This window comes from Hyaena hyaena, unplaced genomic scaffold (genome assembly GCF_003009895.1).
Source record: "Hyaena hyaena isolate Hyena2069 unplaced genomic scaffold, ASM300989v1 scaffold_579, whole genome shotgun sequence".
NCBI lineage: Eukaryota > Metazoa > Chordata > Mammalia > Carnivora > Hyaenidae > Hyaena > Hyaena hyaena.
In genome coordinates this window covers 68,557-83,249 of record NW_024081207.1, presented here as the reverse complement: position 1 = coordinate 83,249, position 14,693 = coordinate 68,557, and the positions used below count along the sequence as shown (strand labels likewise).

The following is a 14,693-nucleotide window of genomic DNA, read 5'->3' as shown; positions in this document are numbered from 1 at the left end:
ATTCCCAGAGGAAGCAGGCATGCCTCCATTGTGCTCCTGACCCTGCATTCAGTCACAGAGCAACGGGCTTTAACAATCAACGAACAAAAACCTCATTGCCCCGTGTAACCTTCCAACCCCCAGAGCTGCATGGTCCGCTAATCCGGCGCACAAAGGCAGGCCTGCTGCTCTTTTATTCTCCCGGAGGCTGGGCACCGCGTCCAGCTCAACAGCTGACCAGCTCTGGAACGTCCCAGCAGCTTGCCGGGCCCCCCCGATGTTTATTTAGCGGCCCGCCGCCTGGGCGCACAGCCTCCCCGAGCCTGTTCGCGCGCGCTCCCCGGCACCGGAGCCATGTACCGGCGCAGCTATGTCTTCCAGACCCGCAAGGAGCAGTACGAGCGCGCCGAGGAGGCGCCGCGCGCCGCCGAGCCCAACAGCCTGGCGGAGGGCCGGGCGGCGGCGCCCAGCCTGGCCGCGCTGCAGGGGCTCGGCGAGCGCGTGGCCGCCCACGTCCAGCGGGCCCGCGCGCTCGAACAGCGCCACGCCGTGCTCCGGAGGCAGCTGGACGCCTTCCAGCGCCTGGGCGAGCTGGCCGGCCCCGAGGACGCCCTCGCCCGCCACGTCGAGAGCAACCTCCAGCGCACCCGGGACCTGGCGGCCGAGCGCACGCGGCTGGAGCGCCAGGGAGCAGAGGCGCAGCGCGTTCTCGACGAGTTCCGCTGCAAGTAAGGGGCGGGCGCGGCAGAGGGGTTGGGGGAGCGGAGGCAGGGCGTGGGCTGTCGCCTGGCGACCCAGGACTTCAGCCCCGCAGAGGGCGCGCGCACCACGGTGCCTCTCCCTCACCTAGGACCCTCTTCCATTCCGACGGCACTACAAGCTTTGCATGAAACGGTATCATTTGCTTGTAATGTGCTTTAACATTTAGGTATAATTTACATGCAGTAAAACGCACAGGTTTTGGGTCGCTTGGCAGGCTCAGTCGGTAGAGCCAGCGACTCGATCTCCGGGTTGTAAATTTGAGCCCCACGTTGGGCGTGGAGATTACTTAAAAATAAAGTCTTTAAAAAATGCACAGGTTTTAAGTGCATGGTTCAGTGAGTTTTGATAATGTATGTACCCATGTATCTTACGCAGACAAGCAGGGAATTTTCACCACCCCAGAAAGTTCCCTCCTGCCCTTTCCTGGTCAGTCTGTACCCCTCCTCCACAAAAACCCCGGAGGTGCCCAGTCTTCTGATTGCTGTCACCGTAGATTAATTTTGCGTGTTCTGGAATTTCACAAAAATGGAATCTTACAGATTCGTGCTTATATGTCTGGCTCCTTTTGCTCAGCACAAGTGTTTTTGAGATACATTCATGTTATTTGATCCTCACAGCCTTACCCTGTTAATAGATGGTACTGCACCTGTTTTGCAGATGATGGGACTGAGGCTTAGACAATGTCAAGATTTAGGGCAAGATCACTCAGCTAGTGAATCCCAGCACCGGACGGAGTTCAGGTCCTCTGCATGCTAAGTCTAAGCATTACCACATCGTAGCTGATACCTGGAGATTATTTCAATGTGTGTTCTCTAGAGTCTTGCTACTCAGATTGTGGCTTGTGGATGGACAGCATTGCCATCACCCAGGAGCTGGTTAGAAGTGGAGTTAAGCTTCAAGCTTCAGAAGCCAGGGTCCAAGGCATGTCTGCCTTTCCTATAGAATGAATATGGTGATAAGATCGCCTGAAGAATGGGGCATGCACACCTGGGTGGCTCAGTCAGTTAAGTGTCTGACTCTTGATTTCAGCTCAGGTTATGATGTAAGTTAGAACTGACTGCACAGTCTGCTTGGGATTCTCTGTCTCCCTCTCTCTCTACACCTCCCCGACTTGCTCTCTGTCTCTCTCGCAAAATAAATAAACTTAAAAAAAAAAAAAAAAGAATTGGGGCACCTGAGTGGCTCAGTCAGTTGTGTGTGGGACTTCAGCTCTGGTCATGATCTCACGGTTTGTGAATTCAAGCCCCACACCAGGCTTGCTGCTGTAGGCGTAGAGCCTGCTTCAGATCCTGCGTCCCTCGTTCTCTGCCCCGCCTTGGCTTGCACTCTCTCAAAAATAAATAAATAATCACAAGACATTTTTAAAAAGATCACCTGAAGAACTATTAAAAAGAAAAAAGGATGCTCAGCAATTTGTCACCATCTTCCCAGGCTATAAATACAGGGACCTGTATTTACTCTGCAGGGACCACTTCAAGGAATTTATTTTTTGATGCTCCAGCAGGTGTAAAATGGCATGCCAATGTGGCAGTGTGATCTGCAATACAAAAGCCTGGAATGAAATTAAATGCCTATTCATAGGCGAGCAAATTGTGCTTCATTTATGCAATGGAATGCTACCCAATGGTAGAAAAGGGAATAGCATGTTACTATTGTTTATTTTTTTATATTAAAAACATTTTTTTTTACTGTTTTATTTATTTGTGTGTGAGAGAGAGACAGCATGAGCAGGGGAGGGTTAGAGAGAGAGGGAGACACAGAATCTGAAACAGGCTCCAGGCTCTGAGCTGTCAGCACAGAGCCCAACATGGGGCTCGAACCCACGAACCGTGAGATCATGACCTGAACCGAAGGGAGATGCTTAACCGACTGAGCTACCCAGGCACCCCACTATCATTTACTTTAAAAAGAAAGGAGAGAAGAGTAAAATTTTTTGTTTGCATTAGGAAAAAGGGGGCACAAACAGACACAGGCCAAAACCCCATGACGCTGATTACATGTGGAGGATATGGGAGTAGGAGCTGGACAACAGGAGAGAGAGGGAGGCTTTTAATGGAACAGCTTTCTATGTAATTAAAAAAAATTGTCTAGCCGTGTAAGAGATTTACCCATTTAAAAATTATAAATTTATTTAAATATACAGATTCCAGGCCCTACCCTCGACCTCAGATGGGGCCCAGGAATTTTAAGTTTTATGAGCTCCACTGATAATTCCAGTGAACAGCCAGGTTTGGGGACCCCTGGCCTAGGGTAGTCAGTGGGTCTTCTCCAAACATGCTCTATGTTTGAGTTCCATGTTCTTTTTTTTTTTTTTTTTAATGTGGGTTTTTTTAAATATTTATTTTTGAGAGAGAGAGATAGAACACAAGCAGGGGAGGGACATAGACATTGGGAGGCACAGAATCCGAAGCAGGCTCCAGGTTCTGAGCTGTCAACACGGAGCCCAACGCGGGGCTCAAACTCACGAACTGTGAGATCATGACCTGAGCGTAATTCAGACGCTTAACTGACTGAGCCACCCAGGTGCCCCTGAGTTCCACGTTCTTAATCTGAATCTTGGGCAGGTTATTCAACAGTGTGTACTGAACGTATTTATCAGATCATACTCATTGGTTTCATTCCTATCTGTCCTGTTTCTGGGTTTGAGCCCTAAAAACAGATTTGGAGCTGGAAGAAGGGATCTGGAAATCCACCTGTTACAGCCCTTCCTGGGAAAACTGTGGGTGGCAGGAGACTTGAACTTGGATTTTCTCACCTTATGCTTTCTAGAACAGTATTTTGAAGAGAAGCTGTTCTTGGATTCCTGGGGAGTGAGGCTCAGAGATAAGACCGTCATTCAAATGAAGCTCATGTTTTCTAAAGCAAAGGGAAGTATACACTGTTTTAGACACCCAGAGCAGCTCCATGAGCTGACAGTAAATCCTGGATCCCCAAATGGTCTTGGTTACCAGGCCCCAGTCTACTGAGATTTGGCTGGACGAACATGACTCCTTTGAGCCCTCATTGAAGAAATGGCTGTGTTGAGTTTTCCTGTCTTTTGGTGATTTTACTTGGTTCTGAATTATACGTTTATCGTGGAGCTGTCCCTTCAGGCTCTGTGATTTATTTAATAATTTTCATTAATTTATTCCTTCCCATTGTCCCCTTGCAGATACTTTGATATTCCAATTGAGGTATTGGGATTTGAAAATTATAATAAAAATCATACCTATTTTCATGCAGGGGTGCATACACACCAAATTTGGTTTTACATCCCAGGGGTGAGTTATTGGTTAGCCAAAGCCAGGTGAAAATAATCCAGCCTTGGTAGGCATATTCTCTTCTTGGATAGTTGAATAATTTCAAAATCAGGTTTTTGGCACATCAAACAAAGACTAAATAAAACAGATGAAATAAAAACAAAACTACCCAAATACATTAATGAATACCATCAATTGTCCGGATTGCTAACAACCAAAAATAATTATGTGAAACAATCAGATAATTGAAGCCAATGTGTTCTTTATGAATTCATTTGTATATTCACTTATGTGAATATGTATACAAATATATCATTATTTCTTTGTTAAAACTTTTTTTTTTTAAAGTTTATTTATATATTTTGAGAGAAAGAGCAGAAGGGGCAGAGAAAGAATCCCAAATAGGTTCTGCACTGCCAGTGGCAGAGCCTGATAAGGGGTTCAAACTCACAAACTGTGAAATTATGAATTGAGCTGAAACCAAGAGTCAGATGCTTAACTGACTAAACCACCCAGGTACCCCATATTATGATTTCTTATTATGAAGTCTTTATAATGAAATCACTTGTCTTTATTTTATTTTATTTTTTTAACCATTGAATGTGGATTTTTTTTTAACAGTTTATTGTCAAGTTGGTTTCCATATAATACCCAGTGCTCATCCCCACAAGTGCCCTCCTCCATACCCATCTCCTCCTCCCCCCTTACACCCATCAGTTCTCAGTTTGTTCTCAGCATTCAAGAGTCTCTCATGCTTTGCCTCTCTCCCTCTCCCCCACTATTTCCCCCCTTCTTCTCCCCCACGGTCCTCCATTAAGTTCCTCCTAATCCTCCTATACGTGCAAACATATGGTAGCTGTCCTTCTCTGCCTGACTTATTTTGCTCAGCATAACACCTTCAAGGTCCATCCATATTGCTACACATGGCCAGATTTCATTGTTTCTCATTGCCATATAGTATTCCATGGTATAGATAAACCACATCTTCTTGATCCATTCGTCCGTTGATGGACACTTAGGCTCTTTCCATGTTTTGGCTATTGTTGAGAGTGCTGCTATGAACATTGGGGTACATGTGCTCCTATGCATTAGCATTCCTATATCCCTTGGGTAAATTCCTAGCAGAAATCACTTGTCTTTAATATCTAGACTTGTCTTTACAGCATGAAAATCACCCACAATAACACATTATTGCATTATTTATCAAACATGTTTTTAAGCAACAGAAATTCTTGGATGTTTCTAGCAGGAAAGGCCAATGAGAAAATTTGGATTTTGCTAACAATTTTATTTTCAAAGCTAACTAGCAATTAGAAAATAATTTCTGGCCCCATTAGAGCCACACACAAAAGACACTGATAAATGCGACATCCTGGTGGGAAATGTAAAATTTGTACAAAGATGTTTTGCTTGCTGGTTATAGCTGAGCTTTTTTGGTGGTTTAGAACTGGGAGTGTGCACAGTACACATATTCCTAATTGTTCTTTCCTGAAGTTAGGACTCTCCCTACAGCAGCATGGTTTTCTAGAGGCCTCTTTCAATACTTGAGCCCGTGACATGCGTGTGCAACGGCTCTGAAAACTATGCTTTGTGGGTTGGGCTGAGTGTTAATTAGGATTCGTTTCAACCACAAATGGCAGAAACTCCAAAGTGGCATTGGCTTATCCAGGATGGAAATTTGTTTCTCTCTTGTGTAAGGTCTTGCCTAGCAATTCAGCATGCCATTCTACAATATTTGAGGCTCAGAAGGCTCTGCCTGGCCTTTGGGGAAGGAGCATCTATGTTTTAGGTGCAGGATGGAGGAAAGGATGCAGAAGGACACACCCACAGCATCTCTTATCATTGAAGCTGCCACAGACTTATGCTTGTATCTCATTGGTCAAGACTTAGTCACATGGCCACACCTAGCTGGAAGGAAGGCTGGGAAATATAGTCTTCCCTCTAGGCAGCCCTGTGCCCACCCAACAGCAAGGGCTTTGACTCCTGGAAGAAGGCCAGGATGGATATTGGGGGCACCTTGCAGGGAAGGAGGGGAGAGTCATTTGGGAAGGAGCCTTCTCTCTTAAGAGGAAGAGAATCCCTCTTCAGGGAAACTCTCTAAACAGAATGATTTCTGGGGTCTCTCTGCCTCCTGATCTCTATCATTTTCTACAGTCCAGGGAAGAAGATGACTAGGAGGGGAAAACACACCTGTTCCTAGTATCCATTGCTTTATCAATTTTGTGTGTATTCAAATTTGGAGGGGGGGGGGCGGTTTCCCTGCTCTTCCCAGGTAGCATGGTGTGGCTATTGGGGCATAATTTTCGATGTCAGATTCAAGTGTGAGTCGTGACCCTACCCCTCTTTTAGTTGGGAGTCTTCCAGAAGCTGAGTCTGATAAAGGGGTTTGAGAGTAAGTAGCTTATTTGGGAGGTGACCTCATAGGTTGGGGAGTGAGGAAGTGAGGCAGGAAGGAAAAGCAGAGAACACTGAGTGCATTCAGCAGATTAACCTGGAGCTAACCTACTAGATGGAGAAACACTTTAGTTGTCCTAGCTGAGGGCAAGGGGGCTGGGGTATTTATGTACTCACTCACCTTCTGTCAGAGGTCAAGGGCTGCCTCAGGGGCCCTGACTCTCTGGCCCGTCCAGCCTGCCCTGCCTAGTGGCCAAGAGCAGGCCTTGAGGGCACAGAGATGAGGGTGAAGTGTGCCTGAGGTCATGGGACAGTTTCTCAGCCTTTTTTCTCATTTCCCCCACGAGGGCAATGATAACTGCTCTCTTCCAGAGTTTTGTAAGGATTAAATGGCATAATCCAGAAAAACTGACACATGTAGATAGATACAATAGCATAGGAAACCCAAACAAGGTCAAGGTCAGGTTAATGGTAGGTCATGTGGGGCGGGTCTCCCATTTTCAGTGTCACCGCTCTACTTGGGTTAGGAGTGTGTGGAGATATGATTCCCTTATCCTTGAGGTGGCTGGACAGGGGTGGGAGGTAGGGGTGGAGGTTGGGCCTCCAGGCTGGGGGACTCCTGTTGATTTACCGTTCCCAGTTGCCCCTGTATATGGTGGCCACAGCACCACTCTGTGCATGCTGTGGAAGCGGCAGGCTCAGCAATGCAGCACCAGCTACTTTTTTAAACTTAAGAGTTTCTCCTGAAAGAGACAGCATAGTACCCTGTAACACTGATTGTGTGGTCATTACATGTGGAATCATGGAAGCTGCCCTACTTTTGCTTGTGTCCAATTTGCAGGTATGAAAACGAGTGTGAATGTCAGCTGCTCCTAAAAGAAATGCTGGAACGGCTTAACAAGGTGAGCTGAGCACGTCTGTGAGTCGGAATAGGGACAGAATGGAACTAAATGGCTGAAGTGACCATCACACCCTTCCTCTCTGTATCCCTTTAGGATTCACCTATTTCATTTGCTGTCACTCTCTTTCTTCAGTTCATAATTTCAACTAAATCTTTGTGCGAACTCACATACCCAAGACACACACTTCTCTCCCACCACACACAGGGTCTCGCCAGAGAACCTGAGACCATTAAGCTTATGGGTTGCGCTAGGCTGTCAAAACGTGGCTGCATCACAGTGGCCAGCTGGGGCTTTGCCATTCACATGTACTGGTCCCAAACATCAAACTCAGGGAACTTGCTTTGGGCAGTGGTTATTGGGATGCAAGGATATCTCTACTCTGTTGGCTGAGAATCTCTTCTGCAGGAGAACTCTCAGAGGACAGAGGAAGAAGTTTCCATTTCCCTTCAAGCTCTCGCCTCTTGGAGCCTGGAAAGTAGCTATGTGGAGGGCACCACGGATTCTCAGCTTCTTGCTGGGGACCCTTTTGCAGGGTTGTGAGGGATTTTTCTTTGCAGGGAGTTTTCTTCTTCAGAACCTCCATCATCAATGTAACTGATTGGATTTTCTTCTGTAGCCAGGGGAACGGGACTACAGAATGGAATAATCCTGGATCTCAGAGGTTGGACAAAACCAGGGATGGCAAATACCTGTAATTTCAGAGTTCAAATGTCTTGAGTGGAAAGACTCATGGAGACTGTTTAACTGAAGGGTTGCTTATTTAGGGTACATGGCCGCTTTCCCCCTTTCCCTCCCTTCTACACCTATAATTCCTCATCACAATTGCTGATAAAACACAGCACCTTTCCCTGCTGTGCCCAGATGTGTGGCCTTAGGATTCTTCTCCACCTGGAGTTCCAGGCAGTGGAACTCAGATAGTTGAGGTTAGCTCAGGATGTTTGCCAGTCCCTGGCTTTGTCCAACCTCTGTTGTCCAGGATTAGTCTGTTAATCAGTAGGAGTTAGAACCACAACCTAGGGAAACTGAATTTTTCTTTGTCTATGTTATCTACCCCGTGATGCTTCTGTGCCCTTCCCTTAGTGAGCATATATTGTCCAAACCAGGACACTGTGTGAAAGGAGGTGCTGTCAATATTACCAAGGCCAAACGATAGAAACTGGAGTAGTCTCAGGCCAGCCAACCTGTAACACTCTAGATATAAACACAAAGGTGGGGGTGATGGTGTGCTTCAGGAGAGCCCTACATGCACAGGCTCAATGATGGGTCTTGTATTGGGTTGGGTTGTGATGGCCCCACATCCGTAGAGGGTGGCATTTGGGTGTTAGCATCAGACATTGCCCAGCTGTTCTGTTGATACTTGGAGCTCATCTGCATTCTTGATTTTGGTGGTAATCCCAGGCTGCCAGCTGGGGCCACCATCTTGTCCACAGACCACTGCCTTCAGGGACATAGGTGCCTGACACCCTTCACTTATATGCCAATACAGCCCCTCCCTAACCCACCACATTTTGCTTTTTGCGTATTTGTCCTCACTGCAAGCAGAGCTCTCTCCAGACTTATTTCTGAGGTTGTCACTCATACAATGTGATCGTGTGCACTCTTCATAGAAGGAGACAGAATGCATTCCCTCTTTTTAGCTTTGGTGGAAAGTAACACCAGAGATTTATTTATTTATTTAAAAAAATTTTAAGCTTATTTATTTTCAGAGAGAGAGAGAGTGAATAGAGGAGGGGCAGAGAAGAGGGAGAGAGAGAATCCCACACATCTCTGCATCATCAGCGTGGAGCCCTACATGAGGCTCCAGCTCATGGTGAGACCATGACCTGAGCCAAAACCAAGAGGTACCCAGGTGTCCCAGTAACACTGAATTTAAGAACAAGCTCCAGCCTTCTGTTGTTTTTCTCTTATTACAAAAGCAGTACATATTCTCAGAAGAAAAACATGGTAGTAGAGACGATGAGAAGTAAGGTAGAGGCCTTCCCCTGTTTCGTCCCCCTGAGAACACAGCTGCAACACCTTTGTGTATACTGTGACAGAGAGTGTGGACAGTTGGGGTATGAGTCCCATTGAAGTATGGGGTTCGAAGGCTCTGGGGAAAGATGCTACCAGCAGCTTGGGCCAGAGCCATCACAGGGCATCAGTGTGACTCTTCCTGGGTCCAGGGAAAGACACTTCTTCCCACAAGTGAGCTGTGCAGTCCAAAACGGGAGAACAGCTTGATCATGGGCTACTGTTGAGTATCTGTGAGACTTTGGGGTAACTGCCTCATCTCCCTAAGCCTCAGCTCCTTCATCTCCCAAGTGGGAGCAGTAATAGTTGCCACCACCATGGAGTGGATGTCTGTCGACCCCCATAGTAGGAACGAAGTGACATGACAGTGTATGTGACTTGCCTGTCATGGTTATTATCACAGATCCCTTGATGTGATGGGTGCCAGCTTAGTTCTCCCAGAGAGTGGGATTCATAACTGATGGTGTGCGGGGTGACTTTAGATGGTGTGTAGAGGAACAAGTTTTGAGTAGCTCAAAATTTATTTTTGTGATCACCTCTTCTCTACAGCTGGTGACATAAAAACGTTCCTTTTTAAATGCATGCAAGTGGAAATGAATCCATTTCAAGAAAAATATGGAGCGACTAATAGTACAGGTGGTGCTCGGATATAGCAGGAATCATAAGCACAGCACACGATGCAGGGATTGGCCAAATCCATGCGTTAGTTTGGAGCTTCTTGTTACTTTTTTTACCCCCAGAAACGACCCAGTCCGACCCCTTTGTTGCCAGCAGGAGGCCCACCCTTGATGAAACTCAGTGACTTAGGAGCCCCACATCCCGTCCTGGGCAAGCGTAGCCAGGAGCCAGGTGTAGTCAGGAGTCTTTTGTGTAGATGTGGCTCATTCCCTGCCTCCAGTCACTGACTCTCAGGAGACATACACTAAGACAGAATCTCTGGGGGAAAGATGGTCCCTTCACATTTGATGTTGATGCTCCGTCCATATTCCCTGGGCTGAGATCACACAGACATGCTGAGCATACTGGCAGCTTCTTGCGTGTCTCTGGCTGTGAGGACGTGCATGATCCACAGGAGGCATAAGCTGGAAGTGTGGGAGTTAGCACCCCCCTGGAGCAGCCCTCGGCCACTGAGGGGTGGGGATGAGTGGATGAGTTCCCCAGCTGCCCCACCCCTTGCAATAAGAGCTCACAGGTGAATTCTGTTGAGTTTCTCCAAGGGTCCCCGGTAGGACTGAGGGCTGCTTGTCCACAATGGTAACTTACTCATACAGCTTTATTGCCTTTGTTCCTTTCCCTGGATCATTTCCTCCCCTCCAGTGCTTCTTGGAATAAACAACATGTACCCAATCCTTGCCTCAGGGAAACTCAGGGGGCTGGCCAGAGGAAGGCTGGACATTCTTGTTCTCTGTCCATGGAGAAGGTGAAAATGCAAGAGTATATTCACATCTTGTTGGCTGGTAATATAAATGATTTGGGCTGACAAAACTTGGAATGTCTACACACATCAGAGCAACATGGTTTTGACTGTCAGCTTAGTCTCAGCACCCCTTTCCTTTGGTATTGTGGAAGGGATTCATTCATCCCTAAGTGTGGCCATGGAAAATGGGGTATGGGAGAAACCATTGATCTGGTCTTTGTTTTTTTGTTTTTTCTTACAAATAGTTTATTGTCAAGTTGGTTTCCATATAACACCCAGTGCTCATCCCCACAAGTGCCCTCCTCCATGCCCATCACCCTCCCCTTCCCCCCACACCCATCAGTCCTCAGTTTGTTCTCAGCATTCAAGAGTCTCTCATGGTTTGCCTCTCTCCCTCTCCCCCACTATTTCCCCCCTTCTTCTCCCCCATGGTCCTCCGTTAAGTTCCTCCTAATCCTCCTAATCCTCCTAATCCTCCTATACATGCAAACATATGGTATTTGTCCTTCTCTGCCTGACTTATTTCGCTCACCATAACACCCTCAAGTTCCATCCATGTTGCCACACGTGGCCAGATTTCATTGTTTCTCATTGCCATGTAGTATTCCATGGTATAGATAAACCACATCTTCTTGATCCATTCGTCCGTTGATGGACACTTAGGCTCTTTCCATGTTTTGGCTATTGTTGAGAGTGCTGCTGTGAATATTGGGGTACATGTGCTCCTATGCATCAGCATTCCTATATCCCTTGGGTAAATTCCTAGCAGTGCTATTGCTGTGACCCGGTCTTTGAACCATGCTTGGAAAATATCACCATGTATGTTGACAAGATTGATTGCTACTGCTTTCACCAGACTGTCATCTGTGACTATTACCCATATAATCGCATCTCCAGAACAGAGTTCCTGTATTTTTAACAGCCACATAAGCTAAAGCAAGCCACTTTTTGCTAGGCACTTTGAAATAAAATAAATTCTTCAACATACCACTTACATACTGTGGCCAAAGGTATTGTGATGTAGTAAGAATTCTTGGTGACTTTTAAATATTTTGGTTTGGCCAAACTTTTTCTTTTGACCCATTTTCTCAGAATTTCTTAGATAAGAAAACTATAAGGAGGCTTTCAGGTTTCTCTCCTATTTTCCTTTAAAATCCTCAGAATTTTAAAATGATGTAGGTTCTAGTCAAATGCTTTCATTTAAAAACAATTCTTTTTTTTTTTTTAATGTTTTATTTATTTCTAGGAGAGAGAGAGAGACAGCGTGAGCAGGGGAGGGTCAGAGAGAGAGGGAGTCACAGACTGAAACAGGCTCCAGGCTCTGAGCTGGCAGTCAGCACAGAGCCCGACGCGGGGCCCGAACCCACGCACCGCGAGATCATGACCTAAGCGAAAGTCGGACACTTACCCGACTAAGCCACCCAGGCGCCCCCCCTAAAAACAATTCTTAAAGAAATACCTAAAGCTGTTATACGTGCTTTTTCATGCAATTTTTGTATCTTTAATATGTCCAGAAAAGGGTAAGAGGCAAGGACATTTGGAGAACAACAAGGTGGGGCTTGATGCCTTTGCCTTAAGGGCTACCTACAAGCCTTCATTTGCCTGAGAACAACTCAGGCTGGAGATGAACTTCCAGGGCAGAGAAGGAGAGGGAACTGGAAAGGCTGAGTTCGGGAGGAGGTTAGGGGTGGGGAGGCTGGGAGAATGGAGGAGTGCCCAGGGAGAGAAGACAGTGGTAAGAGAGGGAGCAGAGTCTAGAACATACTCAGCACCATCCTCCAGGCCAGCTTGAGCACCGGGAAGGAGAGCAAACCCACAATTTCTGGAAAGGTTTTTGACATCCAAGGTTGAGGTGTTTTTTAATTAAATCCTAATTAACTAGAAATCTCAATGAACTTGAATACCCATTCTTGAGCAGATTTTTTTAGGGGGAGGGGTGGCTGCTTGGATGCTGTATTTGAGGCTGGGTAAAGATACAGACAGTTGGGTTTTTAAAGGGATTTCTAGCATCCTTGTGAATGGGTTAGCAAGGCTGATTCTTGAGAGGCACATTGGACTCCAGTTAATTCTCTAGTCTCTTTCTCAAAGAGTGGTTTAGATCAGTGAATCTGAAATTTCCACATCCACCAGCAGCACCTGGAGGGCTTGTTAAAATACACATTTCTAGGGGCTCCTGGGTGGCTCAATTGGCTAAGCATCTAACTTCGGCTCAGGTCATGATCTCGCGGTTGTGGTTAGTGTCGGGCTCTGTGCTGACAGCTGAGAGCCTGGAGGCTGCTTCAGATTCTGTGTCTCCCTCTCTCTGTGCCCCTCTTCTGCTCAGGCTCTATCTCTCTCTCCCAAAAAATAAATACACATTAAAAAATTTAAAAAAATACACATTCCTGGGTCCTGTCCCCAGAAATTCTGACTCAGTACATCTGAGATCTGCCAGATATTTTACATCCTGAATCATTGTACATTTCTCATTTACCCTTGTCATCATTAACCACACTTTGATAACCACTGGCCTAGATCCTTAACACATACAACATCAGGGTTGGAATGTTTTCTAAAATTAGACTATTGACCCAGCGTCTCGATTCGGAAAAAGTCTAGATGCTTCTGCTGGTGGAGCTTTTGAAAATGCAGCTGACAGCATCCGAAGCATAATAAAAACACCAGCGTCCACACATTTCTGAGTTCTGGTGCAAACAAAACACTTCCAAACGAATTCTCCTCAACATACTAGCAACTGCACATTCCAGAGGCACCTACTCACCTTTGGGGGCTTGGGGGACAGTTTATCAGATGATTGTCCTCAGAGCAGGAGAATGTGCATGCAGAGGCATCTGTATAATCCCTATTTTAAGGACAAATATTGGCCTGTCTTTATTATCACCATGAGCAGCTTTAAAGGCTTGGCTGATGGGAGCCAAGAGTGGTTGCTTGGGCACCATTCTGAGAGGGAGATGCAGGAAGAAAGGCAGGCATCTTGTAGGATGGGGTCAAGACTCAGCATGCAACTCTTGACTAGTAGAGACAGATTCCAGTCCTCTTACTTCCCGTTAACTTCCATTAAGTAGCTACATGACCCACTGGTCGGTCTGGCCTCAGCCTGTTCACCTATAAGGAGAGCTGCATTTGGCAGAGCCCGCAGGACCATGGAGCTGCTGAGGGGCCTCTGAGGGAAGAGGGCTGCTGCATGGACCCACGGTGGTCGTGTTGTTCCAGAAACACATCTCTGTATTGCCTTATATACAATGGCATCCTGGGATATTTTGTTGGAAGGATGACACATGTGACTTAACATTAACGCTTGAGGACCAGTGATCTCTGAGGTCCCTTCTATTTCTAAAATTGTGAGTGTTTGGTCCCTTTATAAGTAATGACACAAAGTGTCCTTGAAGCCATTTTCCCACTTCTTCAACTCTGGTGATTGCGGATCAATCATGGACGAGTTTTTGATAAAAATGAAGATGTGTGAGAATTCTCTGCCCCGCTTCATCCTCAGCAGTCTTAAGAGGTGTGTGGTGGGAGGGTGGGAATGAGATTAGCGGGTAGGGAGGGTAGGATATCCAGAAGGACTGGCTCAAGGTCTTCTACCAACTCTGCCCCACACTGAGCTGTGCCCCTCCAAGGGGTGTCCCCATGCTCAGGGTTGAGAATCATTTCTGCAGCAAACCTCTGCTCCTGAAGGGAGTATGGCTGCATCCCCAAACACTTTGATTGTCCTTCCCATCACTGCAGTCTTGTTAGGACTGTCAGTCAAGATGGTGGTCATGTTGGGGCGCCTGGGTGGCTTAGTCGGTTAAGCATCCGACTTTCGCTTAGGTCATGATCTTGCAGTTCGTGGGTTCGAGCCCTGCGTCGGGCTCTGTGCTGACTGCCAGCTCAGAGCCTGGAACCTGTTTCAGTCTGTGACTCCCTCTCTGTCTGACCCTCCCCTGCTCACGCTCGCTCTCTCTCTCTCTCCTAGAAATAAATAAACCATTAAAAAAAAAAAAAAGA

General features: G+C 46.6%; 1 protein-coding gene across 1 annotated transcript in view; it reads left to right on the top strand.

Annotated features, from left to right (window-relative positions):
* The first annotated feature begins 333 nt into the window (after positions 1 to 333).
* Positions 334 to 14,693, top strand: part of BFSP1 (beaded filament structural protein 1) — a 39,634-nt gene continuing 25,274 nt past the window's right edge. The window contains exons 1-2 of the mRNA XM_039256522.1: positions 334 to 707; positions 7,216 to 7,276. Coding sequence (XP_039112453.1) covers positions 334 to 707; positions 7,216 to 7,276 — 435 coding nt within the window. The remainder of the gene's footprint in view (positions 708 to 7,215; positions 7,277 to 14,693) is intronic.